The following is a 21,064-nucleotide window of genomic DNA, read 5'->3' as shown; positions in this document are numbered from 1 at the left end:
GACAATCCCTACCTCCCAGTGATCATCCTCCTTGCCTTTCTGGCAGGGTGACTCTGGTGTCCACAGGACTCTTCAGAGGGGGAAAGGAGACAGGTGGGGCAGGTGGCCCAGGGGAGACTGGGTGCCCAGTGCCCAAGAACCCGCCTGGCTTCACCCAGAGCTCTCTGCCTCTGGTACAGGAGGCTGCCCGGCGAGCCCAGGAGCTGGAGATGGAGATGCTGTCCAGCACCAGCCCGCCAGAGAGGACCCGGTACAGCCCCATCCCGCCCAGCCACCACCAGCTGACTCTCCCTGACCCATCCCATCACGGCCTCCACAGCACCCCCGACAGCCCCGCCAAACCAGAGAAGAATGGGCATGCCAAAGACCACCCCAAGATTGCCAAGATCTTTGAGATACAGTCCATGCCCAATGGCAAAACCCGGACCTCGCTCAAGACCATGAGCCGTAGGAAGCTCTCCCAGCAGAAGGAGAAGAAAGCCACGCAGATGCTCGCTATTGTTCTCGGTGAGTGGGCTCTGGATGCCAGTCAGCCCTGATCTGCCCTGCCCCACCCCAGCCCTGTCTGGGGATAGTGCTCATTGCTGCAGATCCTTGACCCTGCCATATCCTTCCTGACCATGGATGGAGGGTCATAGGTTGGGAATTTTTTGAGAAACAGACCACTCCCATGGTAGATTGTCTAGTTCTGCTCCCTTTGCAGATGGGCAGACCAAGGCTTAGCATGGTTACCGAATTTGACCAAGGAAGACCCAGGTTTGAACTCAGGTAATCTACTCCAGAGTCTGTGAATTGCAACAGCAGACCGCCATGCTCCAGAACCTCATGTCTCTGGACAGGCCACTTTCTTTCTGGCCTCCCATCTGTAGAGTAGGTTACTTTCAGGTTTGTGTGGTCAGAAGGCATAGGGATGGTGAAAGCATTTTATAAGCTGCAAAGCAGTGTACTTACATATATAAGCATTATTACTATGTTTTGTTATTACTGCTATTTTTAAGGAATTAGGAAATTCACCTTTGTGTTCACTGAAGACCATGTGGAACCAGAGCTCTGAAAAGATAAAAGAGGACCTTAAGACGTGGCCACTGGTCTAAATAAAGGAGTGGCCCTGCCCACTACACAAAGCTTTTAAATAAAGTTTTCCTAGAAAACCATATAATAAAAGTCAGAATCCCAGTTATAGACTAGTAGGGGTAATTGGGGGGAAGGGACTGTTATGACCCTGCCATCTGTGTAGCACCTGCAATCCCCTTTGACAGCCCAACAATCCTGGGACGCGAGTGGACAGGACCTGCTATCCTCCTTTTAGGAATGGGAACTTGTGATCACAACAAGTTAAGGGGCTGCCCATGATCCTGTGGCTGGGACATGGCAGGATGGAGTTGGACCTGAGCCCTCTCTGCAGTCCAAGGGACTATGCTCTAGGGCCCAGTTTTTCCTAGACACCATTTACCCCACTGGAGCTGGTGGTGCTAGAGAAAGCACCCGAGTCAGACAACAGAGCAGGCAAGAGGTCACCTAGAGGCACAGTCTTCAGGTGTGTCCAGCAAGAATATGTCCCCAGGGGGAAGATGGAAGGCTGGAGCAAGAGCCTGGCCGTGTCGGAGCTTAAATAGACTGGCATTCAGACCCTAGTGGTGCCGCTCAAGAGCAGAGTGGCCTTGGGTACCCCTCAAAGCCATCACAGCCTCAGTTTCCTGTCAACTTCATGGGGGACAATATGAGAACTGAGTGAGATGGTCATTTAGTACTCCCGTTTCCCAAACTCTGTGTCCCACACTGCCTTGAACATATTTCCCTCACTGCCAGCCTGAGGGAGATGTTGTTCTCCAAGGTGACTGGGAAGCTGAGTGGGTATCTCCGTTGCCACCGCTGACTTGGGTCAGAATGCCAACATTTCAGATTTGTTCACAAGCTGCTTCCCCTTCCCTCAGAGACAGGCATTGTTACATCCTTTTGACAGGTGAGGGCAGTGAGGTTGAGGTGAGTGAAGGAAACTTTCTCTGAAGTCAAGTGTCAAGCAGGTCTGAATCCAAGACCGGGACTCCTGATACAGTGCTGCTGGAGCTAGGGCCCAGCCTTGGTGCCCCCCCCACCCACAGTAGAGCAGGGTGTGCTGCTGGCCTCTGCCTGACCCTGCACTCTCCCCAGGCGTGTTCATCATCTGCTGGCTGCCCTTCTTCATCACACACATCCTGAACATACACTGTGACTGCAACATTCCGCCCGTCCTGTACAGCGCCTTCACGTGGCTGGGCTACGTCAACAGCGCGGTGAACCCCATCATCTACACCACCTTCAACATCGAGTTCCGCAAGGCCTTCATGAAGATCCTACACTGCTGACTCTGCCTCCTGCCTGCACAGCAGCCTGCTTCCCGCCCCTGTCCAGGCCGGCCGGGCCTCCTCCCTGCGAGCTGTGGGCAGAAAGGCCTGGTGGGCTGGGCCTTCTCTTCACCCCGCAGGCCCTGCCGTGTTAGCTTGGCTCTGCAACCCCCTCTGCCCACGCACCCTCAGTCTGCCAGGGTAGGGCAAGGGAGCCGGGCGTGGTATCAGTCCTGGGGCTGGACCCATGGCTCAGGGGCAGCTCACAGAGGCCCTGCCCACCTCTAGGCCCCTCTCCTTGGCACCAAAGATACAGCCGCCTTCCTTGACCTTTCTCTGGGGCACCGGGTCTCTGGGGTTAGGGGAGCGAGTCAAGGCTAAGAGGCTGAGTGCACCCTGTTTGTTGGGCATGGCCTGGTTGTCACTGGCCTGTGCTAGGACAGGCAGTGGGAGGAGTTCATACTCCTCAAGGCCCACAAGGGGAAAGCTGGGGCTCTGGCCAAAGCCCCAGGCGGCTTCAGCTCTGGGAGATATGTAAATACCAGACGGAACAACAGACCCCGGAGAAGCCCAAGACAAAACTCTTAGCTCCCTCCCAGGCCCTGATGTGAGCCTCCCCTCCCCACAGCAGTGGACGTGAAGTGTCCCTGCAGTTACAGCTCTCCAAGAGCCTTCCACAGCCTTGGGGAGAGGAGGCCTAATCTCCAAGGGTCCCAAGAGGGCCTGTGGGGACAGAAACACCCACCAGCCCCCTCTGCCACTCCTGACAGCCCTCAGACGTATACCTCCCATTGCAAATGCTGGCCAGCCTGGGGAGTTAGGATTTGGACACAAACTCTGGGCCCGAGTTTGGGGTCATCTGAGGTTCTTTAAGGGGCTGCCTCCTGCCATACTCTGACACAAAGCCTCTTCCCTTTTCTATTCCTTCTGGCCTCTACCCTCTCTCCTTTTCCCTTCCAGTGCCTCTGCCTTAGAGGAGCCCATGTCCGAGAGGCTGCTGAATACCATTTGACCTGGCCTGGCCCTGGCCTGAGGGAAGAGGGGAGCTGCAGCTTGTGGGGAACCCCTGGGTCCCAGACTCTGTAACATCACTATACATGCACCAAACTAATAAAACTTTGACAAGAGTCACTTTCAGGGGCCCTTTGGTGGCCCCGGGACAGCACCAACACCAAGTTTAAGATTCAGGTGTAACCCAAATCCTTGTGTCTGGTAGGGTCCTTCCAGAGGAAAGCCAGGTGTCCCCACTCCTCCAGAAACTGGAATCTCCTAAGGGCCAAGCCTTTGCTCTGCTCACCCCATAGGGCAGAGAAGGCTCCACGTAAAAGGTGACCTTTGAAATGTGGCTTTGCGGTGTCTTTGTCCCTTGTCCTGCCTGACTCACATCAGGCTCTCCATTTAGGGAGCACATTGCAGAAGGGAGGTGAGGCTGAGTGCTATACCTGGACCGCTCTCCCTGCTCTTGGCCTTGGGGCCAGCCCTCAGCTCCATGTCTTCTGGGGCCACAATTTGGCACTGCCCTGACAACAGGAATTTGGCTCTTTAGAAGTGAAATATAAATCAACCCAGTGAAAAAAGAATGTTCCTACCACCTTGAGAATAACAGCCATGATGACAAACAAGGTGGTGGCACCCACGGGCTCAGGCTCTGGGGAGCTGTCAGGGCATAATTTGCATGCTAAATACAATATTTTTAGCACCAAAGTTGGGAGCACTTAACTTGCCCTGAACACTTAATTATGGACTTTGATCTTCTCACTGAACCCGAATGTAGCACTAAACCTTGTGAGAAGTTCCTCTCTCCGAAGGTGGCAAAGTTCCTCATTCCCGAAGGTGGGCAAAGCAGGCCCCTGGTGTAGCTCAGGATGGCCAATAACCTAGTGACTGCCTCCTGGGGAGGGGGCAGCAGATCCCAGGGATTATAGAAACCCTCAGAACCTCTCAGCTGTCAAACCCACCCCACGACCAGCCAAGACACACACAGGCACGCATGTGTGTAAGCACCCCACGTCTGTGGATGATCTTGACCTGGATGGGAGCTTAACGTCTGTCTCATCATTAGCAGTCTTATGAGGACAGACAAGTGTCTTTGCTGAGAGAACTGAAGAGGTGACAAAGGGAGGCAGAAAGATGGAAGGAGGGGAAGGAAGGACTGAGAAAGGGAGGGGAAGGAGCCCTAGAGCAATCTGAGGAGAGCCCTGTCAGAGAGAAGAGGGGAAGAGGGCAGGGCAGGGGCGGGAGGCGGGGCAGGAGAAAGTTGCCCACAGTTGTCACGAGGCTTCACATCTTTCATCCAGACAGCAGATTGACAGCTAGAGTGGGCAGGGGGAGGGCTGGGCTCCACCCCTTCTCCCCTCAGCTCTTCAGGGGCAAGGGAATGGGTGGAATGGGACCTGGGGACACAAAGGGTGGAAGGGGGTGGCCCAAACTCTGGCTCTCTCCAAAGAGACCCTGACCCTGGCCCTGGCCCTGACCCCTTTCTCAACGTGGTTGGTGTAGTGGGGGTGGGAAGGAAGCCCTCCAAGTTTTCATTCCTCACTACCTTTCTCTGCACTCTGTGTCTCCGTGGAGTGCCCCTGAATCCAGGGAGCCCTTACTTGCCTTTCCGGCAGGCAGAGTCTGTGCACCCCTGCCCCTCCCTTCCCTAGGACACAGCAAGGGTCACCACCAAAGGGCCAGACCCGCTGAGTACTTTATGGTTCCTGAGTGGGAAACAGAGTTACAGAATTACAGAGGATCCAGCTAGAACTGCCAGTCTTCAGGCTTCAGGCTCTTATTCTTCCCAGGTGCATTTGGAGGAGTCCCAGGTGGCCACTTGCTAGGGAGAGGTCCTGGGGACTTGAAAGCGAGTGGTCCAGCAGCCTGAGAAATTGCATCATTTTATCCATCCACCCACTCACTCGTTGTCTTAGTGAGTATTTATTGGGTAATTATTGTGCTCCAGGTCCTCGGTAAGGTATTGGGATAGAGTCATAAAGAAGGTGGTCTGCCTTTGGGGGTTCACGGTCTGACGGGACAGGCATTAACCCAGTACTCACACTATCGTATGAACAATCCATTTCCCCCAGAGCTGAGCCCAGACAAGGTGTGGAGACCACTGCCAGGATCTTGGGGAGGACAGCACAGCACAGGTATGGGCTGCACAGCTCTAGGCCACAATTTTTCTAGATGGTGTGTGAGGCAACAGCCCCAGAACACCTTGGCCTTGAACAAGCCTGTGGGGAATTGGCAAAGACAAGAAGACTAGACACAGAACTTCCTGGGTGGTTGGGGCAGGGGGCCCTGGAAGAAGCAACTGCAGCTCTTGCTTCCCAGGTGATCGAGGACAGGAGCAGCCAGGTTCTTGCAACTAGGAGCATCGAGGACTGGCCTGCCTGGGGGGCAGTGTCCTCACCTGTGGCATCCTTTCTTTAAATTATCCCTGTCCCCAAAGACTGCATGGCTTCTGTTACCTGTGCCTGCCCACTGGTTCACCATCCTCCTGGGGTCCAGGACCCAGGCTGTGTCGGTAACTTAATCTCTCACCCGTGAAGGAGCTGCTGTGGGCTCCCCTTTTGCCCTTGGAGGGCATTTCCATGCTCTCCACTCACAGAAAAGCCTTTCATACCAAGAGGGTGGTTTGCCCGGCTGGCAGGATGGCCGTGACACCCAGATCTCCTGAATCTTCTTATGTCATCCATTTTCCTCCTGCTTCCTGCTCAGCCCTGAATATGTAGTGGGATGAGTTTTTGATTGTCAGAAGATGTTTTGAGAAACACAGAGGGAAAAACTGTGACCTGAGATTTAGGGTGATACCCTAGGGGTCCATGCAAATAGTAGTTGGCTGCTTCAGCAACCAAGTGGGTGCGGAGGGCAGAGTGGGGCATAGTTATTAGCGGTAAAAGGGCTAGTGTCTGGGCATCCATGTTCCTGAGGGTTCTCTTCTGCCAACCAGGCACTCAGTGCTGCTACACTCAGGTTCTGGTGATGAAGCAGGAAGCTGGTGAGGAGACAATGGAGCATTTTTGGAGCAGAGAGATCACCCCGGCTCTGTGAGATTAAGGGAGAAGGGGGAAGACGGTAGCTGATGAGAACTACTTCCTATTCCTGCTCCCATCCTTATTCTAGCCAGGGTTACCCCAGAAGAGGGAGCAAGGCAAGAGCTGCTAGGAAGAACCTTGGCCCATCTAGAGCAACCTTCACTCTCACTTGAATCCATAGGCAGCCCCAAGATCATGGAAATGCCTCATGACCACTGCACTGGTTTAAGGCTTCCTCCCTTGTGCACACACTCGGCTTCTTTCCTGAGACCTTGAGCTGTGTTGAGGCCAGAGACAGGGAGCCAGTCTCCCCAGAACCTGGGGCAGTGGGAATCGGGTGCTGAAGGTGAAGTGGAGGGTGACAGGTGAGGAAGGAGGCAGTACTATTGTGGGGCTGAGGGGGCTAGGTGTGGAGCGATGGACCATGGGGAAACAAAGCCAGGACATTCAATTCTCCTGGATTTTTCTGACCATGTCCAAACACTCTGACCTGTGGCTCCCAGGAGCACACAGCATGAGGGAAGAGACATTTGGAAATCAGGGTCTGAATTTCATCCAGGGCAGTTGAGAGAAAGGATAGGGTGGGGAAGAGAGGAAGGAAATTGCCCTGGAGGAGACAAGTTCCATAACCCCCAAGAGCAGGTGCTACTATAGGGTCCAGAACCAGAAAAGCTGACAGCAGGACCTGTCCCCAAGCCCTCTTTCCTGCCAAATCTCAGGTTCCACCCACCTCCTCTCCCACCTACTCACCCTCTTCCTTAAGTTGCTCTATTCAGCTGCCTGCCCCATTTTGTGTGCATACAGACCCTTTACCCATTTGAAGGCGGAGTAGGGTCCAACAAAACAGTTCATCTGTGTGATCCTACCTTCTCCTGGTGGATGCAAACATGCACCTTTCTTTGTTCACACTGAATCCCCATTGAGTGTTTGGGGCTCCCAGTCAGGCAATCTGTAGATCACCCTCACCAAAGGACCTCAGCAGGCATGAATGACCAGCAGGCTTGTCCTTGCTCTGTAGCTGACACAACAGTATTTTAGGTATATCCCAGGGTCACAGCCCACTCCAAAGCACCAAAGGAGAGTCCCTGCTGCCTTCCCAGATGCATTGGCAAAGGAAACCAGGCAGCTGCTCCTTGAGCATCCTCCTTCAAAGCTTCCCCAAAGCTGGATGGTCTGTGCCCTATTCCAAGAGCAATATCCCTCTGATTAAGTGTTGGGAGCTTAATCGACTTGCCCTTGGACCAGCATGTTACCTAATTTAACCATTACAACAACCCAGGGATCTAAGCATCATCATTGTTAAATGATATGACCAAGGCTAAAGGAGTTTCAGCAACCTAAGTTCATGTGACTAGTGGGTGGCTCAGCCAGGATTTGTACCCAGGTTTGCCTGCCTGGGCCCACTGAACCCAACCTTCCACAGCTTCCCTCCTCTGCCTCAGGCCGACTTTGTCCCTACTCTCCCTATCTTTCATTATATTGCAGCAAAGCATATGCTGCTTATGATCTCATTCAGTAAGCAGAGGTAGAACACAGAGAGCATACAGGATGGGATAAGAAACCAGTAGTACACAATGGCATGGCATTTGGCACCTAGCAAAGAAAGCAGACCAGAGAGCAGCCCTCTGCACTGCACTCAGGGGGTGTGGGTACAGTGCCCTTGAGGGGGGTGGTCATCTCTTGCAGCGCAAGCAGAGAAGGTTTCATGGACAGAGATGGGCAATTTGCATCTTGAAGGTTAAATAAGATCCAAGCAGGCACTGATGGGAGAAGGGAACTCAGAGCAATAACATGAGGAACCAGGGACTGGTGATCACAATGGCAAGAGAAGCCATAGGAAGAGGAATATGGGTCTCAGAAGGTCTGGAGCCCTGACTGGAGGCCCGAACAAGTTGGAGAGGTATGTTCCACAGGGGTGGGCAGAGAAGGAATGATCCTGAACAGAAATGACCAGAGCTGCCATCCTTGTATTCTGGGAGCCCTGCCCTACTGACTGCCCTCCTCCTTGCCACAGCAGGAAGACCTGCTTCCTCCCTCTACATCCTCTCCCCTCCTCATTCTCCAGCCGGAGCACCGAAGGGAGCCATAGTGTTCTCACATTGTCCTGTTGAACAGTAAGGTCCAGAATGACTCCAAGGTTCCAAGTTTGAATAACTTCAAATAGAACTGGGGATAAAGTAAAGAGCAGACCTCAGGAGGGGGAAGAAATGTTCAGTTTGGGACCGTTTAAGGATTCAAGTGGAGATGTCCAGTAAGAAATTGGGGCACCCAATTTCTAGTATCCCCCACCCCGAATTTTCTCAAATACGGCTTGAAATTCCACTAGAGATGCTCTTCTTGGGAATTTCCAGGGCCTCACTAAAATCCAACTGTAAAGTCCCTGAGAACCTCCAGAAGACTTCTGTGTTGAGATGTCATGCTGTGTGTTGGTGTCGAGTCTGGTGAAGGTGGCTTGGGAAAGGAGAAAGGGGTGCTCACAGACAATGAAGGGTTGCTTTGGCCAGGCTGGCCCGAACCTATTACTGCTATTGCCTCTAGAAGAAGAGGAATCAAGGAAGCAGGGGTCTACAGACCTCAGCCTAGACTCAGGGTCTTCCAAGCAGCAATGATACCCAGGCACAGTTCTGTCCACGTCGCCATGGGACCCCACTGGTCTCTCCTCAAACTCTTCCCAATCGGATAAACCAGGCACTATCCTTCCCTGTGGCTCTGTCCTTGCCGTTCCTATTGATGTACCTGCACCCAACTGGTGTGAACATGCAGCCCTGACCCTCTCCTCTGGCTCTAATGAATCCTGGACTTGAAGCTCTTTCAGATTTCAGGTTGCAAAAAGATGAAAACAGCCTTGAGCACCCACCTCTCCTCCTCCTCCTGCTCTGATTGTTCTGGGAAGGACAGAACTTCCAGAGGCATTTTTAACTTCTTGTTTTACCTAAGGCTTAGTGTCCAGGAGAATCAAGGGATCTCGTGGGTGGCCAGCAAAAAGCGAGAGGAGGGGACAGTCTGCTGCGTGGCCCATCTCCTCAGGCCTCAGGAACCCCTACTTGGCCACCCAGGAGAAGAAAGCCTTCCCCAGCCTAAGGGCAGCTGGCCAGTGACTGCCTCTGTGGTTATACTAAAGAAGGGTGCAGAGAGAAAATACGGGATGCCCCCTGGTGGTGGTTCTCAGCCTTGGTTGTTCTTCAGAATCACCTGGAAATTGTTCACCATGCTCACAGTAGGATCCTACCCTGGAGTTTCTGGTTAAATTGGCTGAGGGTGGGGTATTGGTATATTTTAAAAGCCCCTCACCTGAAGACTACCATGCAGCTTTGACTTCTAGCTTCTGCTCGAGGATACAAGCCAGCTCCATGAGGCTCCTTGGGCTGGACACAGTCTAGAGACCACAGAAGAGAGGATGTGATGTATCAGCGCTGCAAAAATGGACTAATGAACTCAGTAGGGCTGTACCCGAGGCGGCAGGTTTTCTCTTCCCTGTCCCTCTCAACCCATGTTAATACTAGGCTGCTTACTGGGGACCCTATGCCCAGCCAAAAAGTGTGGCACACAGGGGTGGGCCTGCCAACTGGCTCAGCAGTTGAAACTGGCTGAAGATGGGGCAAAAGTGTCCCTTTCTCTAAGAGTTGCAAAACACCCTTGGGCTGGATGGCTGCCTTCACTGTGCAGCGTGGAAAGGCAGAGAGAGCAGTATAAGACCCAACTTGTCCTTCTCCCTCCCACAGGCTGGCTGCTCTCCTGGAAGTCCCCTGGCCACTAAGCCAGGGCCTCCATCACACAAAATTAGTGTCAGAAGCTCTAACCTGCCCCCACCTGCCCCCGACCAGCAGGCTGGGCCAGTACAGGGGATGGGTGGACAGGGTACAGTCATGGGAGAGCTGGCTCTCAGAGTGGCTGCTAAGGAGAAAAGTCCATGCCCAGCCAACTCCACATCCAGTCCAGATGACCCACCCCTCAGCTGCCCTGCCTCCTCCCTCCACATGAACTCACACATATTACACACGCACATAGCACACCAGACAAATCACACACACACACACACACACATCCTCCAACTCTCCTCAGCTACCCCCCACCTCCCTCCCATGTGAGCTCACACATGTGTAATATACACACAGCACACACACACACATGCATGCACCCCCACACACACCCTATGCTAATGCTGCTGGCCCCTGTGTATGCCCTGGTCCCACAGCTCAATGCATTTCCAACAGAGAGACTCAGATTCGCAGTTTTGTTGTCTCCAGGGTTTGAAACCTGTCTGTGTAACTGGACACAAAGAAGGATGGGGCCAGGGGTCAGGAAATAGGTGTCCCACATAGGACCACTCAACTACAGCTGAGACACATTTCCTTCACCTCCAAGACACCATGTAGGAGACAGGCATGGGGGCCTGGGCCACCAGGAAGGTGTGGTCAGTGTGGGGACCGGGGACTGACTGAAGCCCTACATGGTGAGCAGGCATTTCCTCTGAACTCTGAGCTCCTGCTCCCTGTGAAGCAGGTGAGTCTGGCTGTCTTACTGTAGCCTGAGGTGAGGACAAGGACACAAGATGGGAGCTAGTTGGCACCACTCCCCTCACTCCTAGGCTCCCTTTGTCTTCAGAGGGGTTTCCTAGAATGCAAGGGCCCCATGAACTCAGAGGGAGGTGGCAGCCATCTTGTGGCTGGAAAGGGAGCATACCTGGGGAGCTTGAGTCTCTATAAAGGAGGAGGAAGAGGCCAGGGGTCTGCTGGAGATGACTTGGAGGAGGTGCTGGAAGCAGCTTTCCAAGCCAGGGCTACAGCCTCAGTGGTCCCTCTCCCCTTCCTTCCATCCCCCAGGATGTCAGGTTCCTGTTTCCTCTCAAGGTCAATCAGGCAGGTGGGAAGGGATCCTTCTGGGAGCCAAGTTTCATTTCCACCAACTCCTCCCCTTCCAAGTTTGTCTAAACTTCTGTCTGGGTTCCCAGCTCAGCACCTCCCAAAGTAGCCAGTGGAGGCTCCTTGCCCTCTAGGAAGGCCATGGTGCCCTGTTTTTGGCTCTGGAGGGCCCGCTGTAAGGATGTGCAGCCTACTCCATCCTGGACATCCAGCTGGGCACCAGCCTTGACCAGAACTTTGAGGATGGCTGTGTAATCTTGGAGAGGAGCCAGGTGGGCAGGTGTCCAACCCACCTTGTTGCGGGCACAGACATCTGCATGGTGCTCCAGGAGGTTGATGACGCCCAGGAAGGCACCCCTCTGGACCACCAGGTGGAGGGGTGTCCCAGCCCAACTTCTCGGTGGCATTGGGGTCAGTCCCACACTGCAGCAGTGCTAACACCACTACCTCCTCCCTGTAGCAGGCAGCCAGGTGCAGGGGTGTCCAGTTCATACCTCCAAGAGCATCCAAGACTGCATGGTTCTCAGCCAGCAGGTGGATGATCTCAGGTGGCCCTTGTAGGTGGCTAGATGCAGGAGTGTCCAGCCCTGGTGCGTGGGAAGCTCAAGGCTGGCCCCATACCTGAGCAGCATCTTGCAGATGAGGTACTTGCCCCTGGTGGCAGCGATATGCAGTGGGCCATAGCCATTTTCGTCAAGGGCGTCAGGGGCCGGCCCACTCTTCAGCAAGTGTTGGATGGCCCTCAGTTTGCCCTGCTCTACTGCCAGGTGCAGGGCTGTCTGCAGGTTTCTCTGCTGAGCATCCAGCTCAGCCCCCTGTCCTGTCAACAGCTTGACCAGACTGACATGGCCAAAGTAGGCAGCCACATGCAGGGGAGTCCTGCCCTCAACCTCACGTAGGTTAGAGTCAGCTTGACGGGAGACCAAAATCCGTGTCACATTCTCAAAATTGTTCTGTGTGGCCAGGTGGAGTGGGGTCCAGCCCTCATGCTCCTGAGCATCCACGAGGGCCCCATGGTCCAGGAGCAGGCGGGCAGTGTGGTCATCCCCATTCTGGGCTGCAAAGTGCAGTGGGGCCCAGCCATCATCATCCACCAGGTTGGCACCAGCACCATGTGCCAGGAGCAGAGCTCAGAGGTCAGGCTGCTAGTCCTGGGCGGCAATGAGGAGGGGTGTGTAGCCAGAGGCTGTCTGGCAGTCCACATCAACCTCGAGTGCCAGGAGCAGCCTCACCTGCTCCACACTTCCCTGGGCAGCAGTTCCTCATCCGTTGGATCCAAACTCTCGCTGTCAGAGAGTTGCAGGATCCTCTTCAAGTAGTCTCCTGAGTCTGTTGGAGGAAGATATTGAAAAAAGAGCTCTTTGATCTGTCCAGAAGTCATCTTGGCCATCCCCCTGCCTCTTGGAGGTACTATCTGGGAGCAGAGTAGAGAGGTGAGGGCTATATCTTCCTGGTATCAAGGACCTGTGCATTCTTCCCTGTCACTGTTAGATTTCCAGGTTTTGTTTTGTTTTCACTTTTTGTCTTGAAGAGCTGAGCCTGCAGTTCTCCTCTTGCATAGAGGAGTTCAGAGAGCCAGAGATGGGGAGGCCTGGGTGCAAACCCTCACTCCAGCCCTTAACATCTCCTGACCTCAGCCTGTTCTCTGCCTCTTTGAGCCTCTGTATTTGGTTCAGTGATGAAGAATGCTCAGCTCATTCTACAGTGTGAGGACAAGTGAGGGACATAAGAACTGGCAGGGAATGGGCTTGCAGGAGGTAAGTCCATCCAATGGGAAATACATCTGTGGTTGGACCTGTATGATCTAAAGTCCCTCTGAGGTCTTCAGGCCTCACTTCCTCCTGCTCTACCCAGTGGCCTATTACAATCAAGAACAACCATGATCACTGCCCAGGCCCAAACCTCTCATTTGTCTGGGTGGACACCATGGATCTGTAGTTATATATAATTTTTTCAATCTCCCAAGTAATTCTGCAGTCCATGCTGAGAACCAGTGCTCTATCTCTTGGGTCAGGAATGGGGGAATCTGGTCTTGCCAGGACTGAGACCTGAAGGGGAAGCAAAGCCAGGAATCCCAGGGCATGTGTGTTTCTCGACCGTGCAGCTAGGATCTGGAGAGGGCCCTTCCACCCTGGATATGTGACAGGCCTGGGGTGAGAGCATTAAGGAGGGTGGGGAAAGGGTCTGATTGGACTCCACTTTCTCCTCTCTCTGAATTCTAGTCCCACTGTAGTACCCTGACTCACCGCTCCTGGCTGACCTCCTTGTGGACCTGGGGAGGCAGAACCGGCAGATACAGGGCAGATGAGCAGGGCAGTTCTCACTGTGCCATCTTCCCTCCTCCCCTCTCTCCAGTGCTCCCTGTCACCATCCAGCATGCACATCCCACCATGATCTGGGTGACTTTCCTTCTAAGCTATTATTCCTCCAGCTGTGCCCAGAGGCAAACACTATGTAGAGGAGATCTGCCCAGAAAAAAGGAGACCCAGGGCCTGGCATTCCCTTGGGGCCACATGAACTACAGGATAGATCTGTGGGTTCAGCAAGGAGTCCCCTGCTAGCTCTCAGAGAGGAGCCAGAGAGCAGAGAGATGATGCAGATGCCTATAGTGCGACACCTTAGGAGAGCAGTGCCCTCCGTCTGTAAACCCTAAACAGGTGAGAGGGGTTTTGTCCTTCCCAGGGGTTCTGAGCCATGGCACCACTGGCCCTTGCAGCGCCTTCATGCAAATTAGGAAGTGTTGTTCCCTCTGGTTGTAGGCAGCCCCCAGCTGGGCTCGTGGCCTGGTGAGCAGAGTGAGGTTGGCTTTTAGTCTCCATTTGCCCACTCAGCCAGGTGACCTTGTCAAGGACACAGCCTCTGCACACATGCCCTGCTAGAGACCCTGGAGGTCCACAGTGGGCTCCAGGGAGCACAGGAGTGGGCTTTCACAGTGTGTGCACCCACCTCTTGGGGCTGGTGCAGTGATGGCTTACAAGACACCTTCCTGGCCAGGGTCTCACTCTTGGGGTCTGTCACAAAGTTCTGGAGCAGTGACCGTAGCATGTCTGTCTCGATTGTGATGTCTGCTCCGCAAGGGAGAGAGATAAAGAAGACAACGTTAGCCAGCAGTCCTGTCCCATTTTAGATACTCTGATGTTTCCTGTGTCCCCACAAAAGCCCATTCCTGGACTCATGTATGTCCATATATGCACACAAGGAGACAGGGTCCCAGTCTGGCTTGGCAAGGACCCATTTGTCAGGTCACTGACCTTGGGGATCAATCCTTTTCCATTAAAGTAGGGGGCAGGCCCAGGTGGTTTCTAAGGTGCTCACACATGGACTAGATAATTTCATGTCCCTTCCAGGCCAGTGACCTCATGTTATGGGATGTTTTCAAGGATGCTGTACCCCTGAAAGGACTCAGGACTGGCTGGAGGGCCCAGCAGCAGGCCAGGTTCACAGGTTGCAGCTTCTGCCACCTTCTGTAGGTATACACCTGAGCACCCACTGAACAGACCTCTGTCCTCAGCTGTCCTGGTCCTGTGATGCAGATTCTGCCTCAGAAATCTCTCCAGGCACTAGTCCCATGGGTATCTGCACCACTCTCAGGAATGAGCTGGGGCCCAGTCGTCCACCCTCCTCTTCCCACCCATGCCCCCCTAGGCCCTAGACAGGGAAGGCCAGAGGAACACCTAGAAAGCACGAACTCTTCTTGGGGTCCTGGTCCCAGCAGCGCCTCATCAGGTCCACCATCTGCTGGGCCTCGCCTGGCCATCATCAGAGACAGGCTGCAGGGAGAGCCACATACCTGCAGCCACTCTGATGATGACAGTCATCAGGTTGAGTCCTATGAGAGGAGTCCCAGGCTGAGCAGGTGCTAGGATGCAGGGGCAGAGGGGGTCTGGCAGGAGCGTGGGGGCTAAGAGGACCCCAATGTGTACTCAGGAAGGGCTCTATAAATGCTCCGTGAGTAAACAGCTAGACTTGAGTCTCTGACTTGAGCATCTCAGTCTCTGGTCTAGCTCTAGCCCCCTTCCAGGTGAAGACTGGACCCAACTGCAGGCTTCTGCCGTCCAAAGGCAGCAGGGAGGACACACAGGCCAGGCTGAAGGCTTTGGCTCTCCATCTGGCAAGGCTGTCCACGTTTCCTCACAAGCTCTCACCTGCATCTGGGTGGCAGGGGTGGGGGAATGGCCAGCAAGAGCACCTTGGGGACAAGGAACTTGGAGCCACCAAACAAGCCCTGGGCTCACTTTTACTATCACATGAGCTCTAGATACAAGGGGGCAGAAGGAAGGAGAGTGAGGTGGGAATCCCTGAAGAGCATTTCGTCTCTCGACACAAACCTGTGGCTTATTCTGCCCTCACTAACCTCAGACCTCCCACAGCTCTTTCCAGGACCCCAGCTGAGGGGACAGCCTCTGCCCCAGACACAGAGCCACAGCCATCTCTACCTGAATTTGGTTTCTTCTGAGTGAGGAGCTCCCAGATGACAATCCCAAAGCTGTGATGAGGAAAATGTTCCCTGAGAGACTAGGACATCCATCATCACCCCAGCCAGGACTCATGAACCCCACAATCCCAAATAAGGCCTCTCCAGCCAAGTTCCTCCCAACCCTCTTCTTCTACCAGGGCAGGGAGGCCCCAGACTCATCCCTATCCCACCCTATCCATCGGCTTATGAGGACCTGGTGGGGTGGCGGCAAAAAGCTGCCTCCTGGGTATGTGACAAGGAGCCCAGTCACCCACTCACCTCTACACATCGTACTTGGGCCTCGTGGCCTTGTTACTGTCCAGGAACATCTCAGGGGGATATAGCTGAGCGTGCCCCACAGAGCCGACCTTTTGATGCACTGCATCTGGGTCGACCGTTCTATCCACTTGGACAGACCAAAGTCTGAAATCTGGGAGAAATCCAGGTGGCAGGGATGGGTCGTGATAGAGCCATGTCTCTAGGAGCTGGCTTTGGTTTCTCATCTTCCTACTAGGGTCCTCTTCCAGAATAGGTCCTCTCCTACACTGTCTCCCTGCTCTACCACTACCACCAGGATGGTCTTGGACAGGTTACTTATCTTCTCAGAGCCTCTGTTTCCTCATCGGTAAAATGGAAATAATATGAATTCTTAACTCAGAGGGCTGGTACAGGATTAAATTTGCTTGTATGCAGAAGCACTCAGAGCACAACAGGAGCTCTTGGCAGGTCCTGCCATTTTCCAGAGGGACAATTTATAGTCATCACCTTTAGTGATCTTCTGTCCATCATGGCTCTCCTGGCCCTGAAACACTTAGGCCACGAATGTTGATCCCCTTTGCTCCCCACCATGGGGTCTTTCACTCACAAGTTGTCCATTCATTGAGATTCAACCAGAAGAGAACCTGAGACACCCCTCCACACACTCTACCCCCACCAGGGCAACTTCAGATAGGGTGTACATTCAACAGTGAAATAGTTTCACAAATGATTATATATACTTGTCACTGGGTTAGCAATAGGAAGAAACAGCTAATGAGGTATACAACCATTAGAGGCCTGAGGGACAGATCAGGGAAGACCTCCCTGTTACTTTGCAAGCTGAAGATGCCTAGGCCTTTGCCAGGTGGATAGAGGAGTGGGAGGAGAAACAAAAGTCCAGAGACAGAAAAGAGTATGGCATGATCTAAGAACTGCAACAAATGTCCATTATGACCTTTCATGAAGATTATCTCATTTATAAAACTTACCCTAAGCCAAGAAAGACAGGAGTCGAGATTCTCCTATCCATTTTAGAATTGGAAAACTGAGGCCCACAGAGCATTATTATAAGCATCCTGATACCCAGCCTCAGGCACCACATTTGCTGCTTATTCATCTCTTGTTCAGATATGTCAGTATTTGTCTAAGAAGAGCCTCTACCATGGAAAGGGGGCAAAGAGACCCACCAGGGCCCTCACCTTGACATGCATGTTGCCGTCCAGCAGGATGTTGCCTGGCTTCAGGTCTAGGTGGAGCAGAGGTGGCTTAATGCTGTGAAGGAAGTTCATGGCCAAGCTGGTCTCATGGATGATGCAGAACTTGAGTTGCCAGCAGAGTCTGTGGGTGGGAAGCATCTTCTCCAGGGAGCCATTGGCCATGAACTCCATCACAATGCCCAGGGGCTGCTTGCATATCCCGTAGATGGACACAATGTGCTGAAACTTGATTTTCTCCATTTTGATTGCTTCTTCAATGAGGCAATTTACATCAGAGCTATGGAGAGTGGGGAGCAAGATATGGACATGGGAACCCATCAATCAGTAGAACAACTAGCAGAATACACAAACTAGGCATGCTGCCACACTGAGGGGACCCAGAGAAGCACCAGGATCTTACAACCCCTGGAGGAAAAACAGAGGCATGAAGTGAGGTCCAGCAGGCAGCATAAATGAAAGCTCTGTTGGCCAGTGGTGGCAAGTCAGGAAGCAGAGGAGTTTGCAGGCTGAGGAGCCAGCCCGTTTCTACAGGGAAGACCACGGAAAGCACGTTTCAAAGCCTCCCATTTACTCTGGGTGCTTTTTTTTTTTTTTGTATGTTTATCTTCCCCAGCAGATTTTGAGCCTCTGGAGGATTGATATTATTTCTCATGCTTCTGTTTCAAAATATCATCTATTGCCATTTTGAATATGAAAGTAATATATATACCTTATAAGAAACCTTGGGAATACAGAGAGCTAGAAGAAAGAAAATACATCACCAGTAACTCAACCAGGCAGACTTGGCCTCTGTAAATTTTTTAGTATTTTATAACACATTTTCAGGGTGTCTCTTTCCCTTTCTCCCCTCCTGCTCCCTCTTCCTCCCCTCTCTCTCACCATCAGATGGCACATGAAGCCCGAGCACTTCCTGTGTTTTTATTCTCCTAAAGGATGCTTTTTAATGGTTGTGCAGAATTGCATTTTATGGACGAACTATAATTATTCCTCCTTGTGCTCCCCACAACACATTGCCGTGCATCACACAATACATCTTTGTTGAAGCAAACTGAAGTCAAGACTTAAGGGAAGGCCTCACAAAAAATAAGCATCTGCAAACCCTCTCCTTCCTCTCACTGTATGCACCCACGGAACAGTAAATATGCAAATTGTTACAGGCTGTTTGGGGCTTGTGGGGATAGGGATTAAGGAGAAATGGCTTTTTTAAAAGCACAGTATTTGCAAAACTTGATGGCACTGCAATCAGACGCTGCTGGAGATGTGCTCACAGGGCCTCCCTGGGAAGCCAACGTGAGCCTGACCTCCAGGAGAACTCTCCCGGCACCTGAGCAGGCTGGCTACTGGGCTTCTCCTGTTCTCCTCCTTACTTCCCTACTCTTCCAGGTCTCTCCTCCCCAGCTCTGTGATATTTTTGCTGTCTCTTCTCTTCCTCTTGGATTCACAGGAACTAGAATGACCTTTGTGGTGAAGTGTGGGATCTGGGGGTTCCACTCTCCTGACTCCAAATCCCAGCTTCATCACTAGTTATATCTGCCTGACTTTGGGGAAGTGAATCCTCGGAGCCTCCGTTTCTAAACTGTAAAATGGGAATAAGTCTGGCCTTGCACAATTCCCATTCATGCCCAGTCCTCTTGAAAGAGTTGCTGCTGCCTCACCTCTGGTGTCCGTACTTCAGTGAACACATGCGGCCTCACGTACTGACACATTTCTAGCTCTCGGTTGACTGTTCAGATGTCTTGCTCTTTTTTTAAAATTCTCTCCCCTAAGCCATGGGTCCACCTCCTCCTGGGTTTCTCCCTCTTATTCTGGTCCCTCCCTCTGTTTCCTTCGCAGGCTCAGAGGACTTGGCCATTGGACTGGAGTTTAGACATTCTCCTCTTCTCTTCTCACTGAAGTTTCTCCAGTCGACCTTGACCTTGACATCTCTATACTGAGTGTGTCTAGAGCTGAACTCCTGATTCTCCCTAAAACCTGCCCTTCCCTTGGCCTTCCTCATCTCAGTGAACAGGGTCTCCAACCTCTGATTCTCTGCAAAGCCCCTGGCTGCTTCGGGACTCTTCTCTCACTCCCATGCCTGGGCCCTTGGCAAATCGTCTCAGCTCTGTTTTCCAAATTCAGCAAAAGTCTGACTGCTTCTCACCACCTCTGCCCATTTGCATCTTGGCTCAAGCTTCCTGCTTTTCCCTCTTCCCCATTACAGTCTACAGGGTAGCATGTCACAACCTTGCTAAGGGCCCTCCAATGGCTCTCTTCTCCTTCACAGTAAAAGTTCTTACAATTGACAAAGCCCTCCATGATCTGCCCCATTCTTCAGTCTTACATCACTGACATCATTTCCTAAGCACTCCCTTTCTCACTCTGCTCCTGCCACATGGGCCTTCTGCTGTCCTGCCCTCATATCAAGCATGTTCCCACCCCGGGACCTTTGCATGTGCCCTTTCCTCTGCCTAGAACACTTACCTCTACCACGTGATTCCTCCTTCATCTGCTTCAAATATCTACTCAAATGGCACCTGACTAGTAAATATCTCACAAACAAGTCTATATAAAATGGCAAGTCTATATAAAATGCCCCAATCCCTTCATACATAGCTGGTCTCTAAATTAATATTTCTAAACTGAATGTATTCTTAGAAGATCAGATCACTCGACTCTCTTTAGATATTTTAATCAAGAAAATGGTCCAAAGTGCTATAGATAAACATTTTATATGCTTATTGTTTTGGTCTTGTTTGTTCATTGTCTTCCTCCATTAGATTATAAACTTCACAGGGCAAGAACTTGGTTTTGTCCACTTAGTGCCGAGAATGAATGAATCTCATCCCTGCCCCAGCTTCGGTCTCCACCAAAAACAAACCTTGGTATTGTAGCTGCCATCTTTTCTCTGAAGCCTACTTGGTGACTCTTCTTGGCTCCTTAAAGTGGCTTTACGTTCATCAAGTACAACGCTGGACTTGGGGTCCTCCTTCCCAACCTGGGCCTCTTTTCACGTTTCCTTTTTGTCAATGACACTGCTCAGTAAAGATTTACTGAACACTAATGATGTGGCAGACCCCAGAGGTGGAGCAGTGGACCAAAGACAGGCGGCCTCACCCCCGCGTCACAGAATGGGTGGTCCTGGGGACCTCTGCTCCCTTGGCAAGTGGAACATCACATGCACCTGACAACCCTCTTCTTCAAGGTGCCCCCCACAGCCCACCTAGCACCATGAAGGGATGGTCTTACCTCCTACATATTGCTTGGTCCACTCCTTTCCCCATCTCTGTCACCAATGCTCCTGTGTGGGCCCCATCACCTCTTGCCTGAAGGAGAACAACAGTCTCCTATCTGGGCCAGCCTCACTCCACCCTGTTCTCCACACAGAGGCCTGGTTGATTCTCCGGCCACCGCCCCTCCAGGGGGAAAGCTCCTTCGTCCCCACATCAGCCACAATGGCCTTATTCCCGTCCTCGCTCTTACACGACCCTCCTGCCCAGGTCCCTTGCACTCTGGGGCCTGTTCTTGGAAAACCTCCTCGCCTGCTTGCCTCTTACTCATTCCTCACTGTTGAGAGCCACAGCCAAAGGGGCCCCAGCAAACTTCCAGCTGCCAGCAAACTTCCAGCTGCCAGTTGATGATTGGCTCACAGTGGCCCCAGCAAACTTCTAGCTGCCAACTGATTGGCTCCTCTGCGGTGATGCTCATTGGGCTGTTTCCTTGCCCTTTCAGACCACGGATCTGCTCATTGGGGGACTTTTTTTGTTTTTACATTTTATTAAAGGCAGGGTCCCACTAAGTTGCTTAAAAATTGATAAGGCTGAATTTGAAATTGCAATCCTCCTACCTCAGCCTCCCAAGTCACTGGGATTACAGACATTCACAGGGTTTTTCATTCACTGTGATTTCTTACATACGAACCAAAGAGAGATTGTTGCACAGGTCTTCCTTC

At 52.5% G+C, this 21,064-nt stretch overlaps 2 protein-coding genes across 4 annotated transcripts in view; one reads left to right on the top strand and one right to left on the bottom strand.

The window, feature by feature from the left end:
- Nucleotides 1–3,495, top strand: part of Drd2 (dopamine receptor D2) — a 59,527-nt gene extending 56,032 nt beyond the window's left edge. For all 3 annotated transcript variants that reach the window (XM_021732381.3, XM_021732379.3, XM_005334208.4), the window contains 2 exons: nt 180–507; nt 2,152–3,495. In XM_021732381.3, the coding sequence (XP_021588056.2) occupies nt 180–507; nt 2,152–2,345 (522 nt within the window). In that variant the 3' untranslated portion in view covers nt 2,346–3,495. The remainder of the gene's footprint in view (nt 1–179; nt 508–2,151) is intronic.
- The window catches only part of Ankk1 (ankyrin repeat and kinase domain containing 1), a 36,764-nt gene that overhangs the window by 3,471 nt on the left and 12,229 nt on the right, over nt 1–21,064 (bottom strand). The window contains 12 exon segments of the mRNA XM_078047030.1: nt 9,635–9,719; nt 11,027–11,588; nt 11,590–11,753; nt 11,756–12,460; nt 12,463–12,571; nt 14,152–14,270; nt 14,880–14,963; nt 14,966–15,034; nt 15,642–15,691; nt 15,941–16,001; nt 16,004–16,091; nt 17,119–17,413. Of these exon segments, the coding sequence (XP_077903156.1) occupies nt 11,271–11,588; nt 11,590–11,753; nt 11,756–12,460; nt 12,463–12,571; nt 14,152–14,270; nt 14,880–14,963; nt 14,966–15,034; nt 15,642–15,691; nt 15,941–16,001; nt 16,004–16,091; nt 17,119–17,413 (2,062 nt within the window). The 3' untranslated portion in view covers nt 9,635–9,719; nt 11,027–11,270.

The sequence above is a fragment of the Ictidomys tridecemlineatus genome, chromosome 4 (assembly GCF_052094955.1).
Source record: "Ictidomys tridecemlineatus isolate mIctTri1 chromosome 4, mIctTri1.hap1, whole genome shotgun sequence".
Lineage (NCBI taxonomy): Eukaryota > Metazoa > Chordata > Mammalia > Rodentia > Sciuridae > Ictidomys > Ictidomys tridecemlineatus.
The sequence above is the reverse complement of the archived record's forward strand: the minus strand, read 5'-3'. Positions and strand labels throughout refer to the sequence as shown.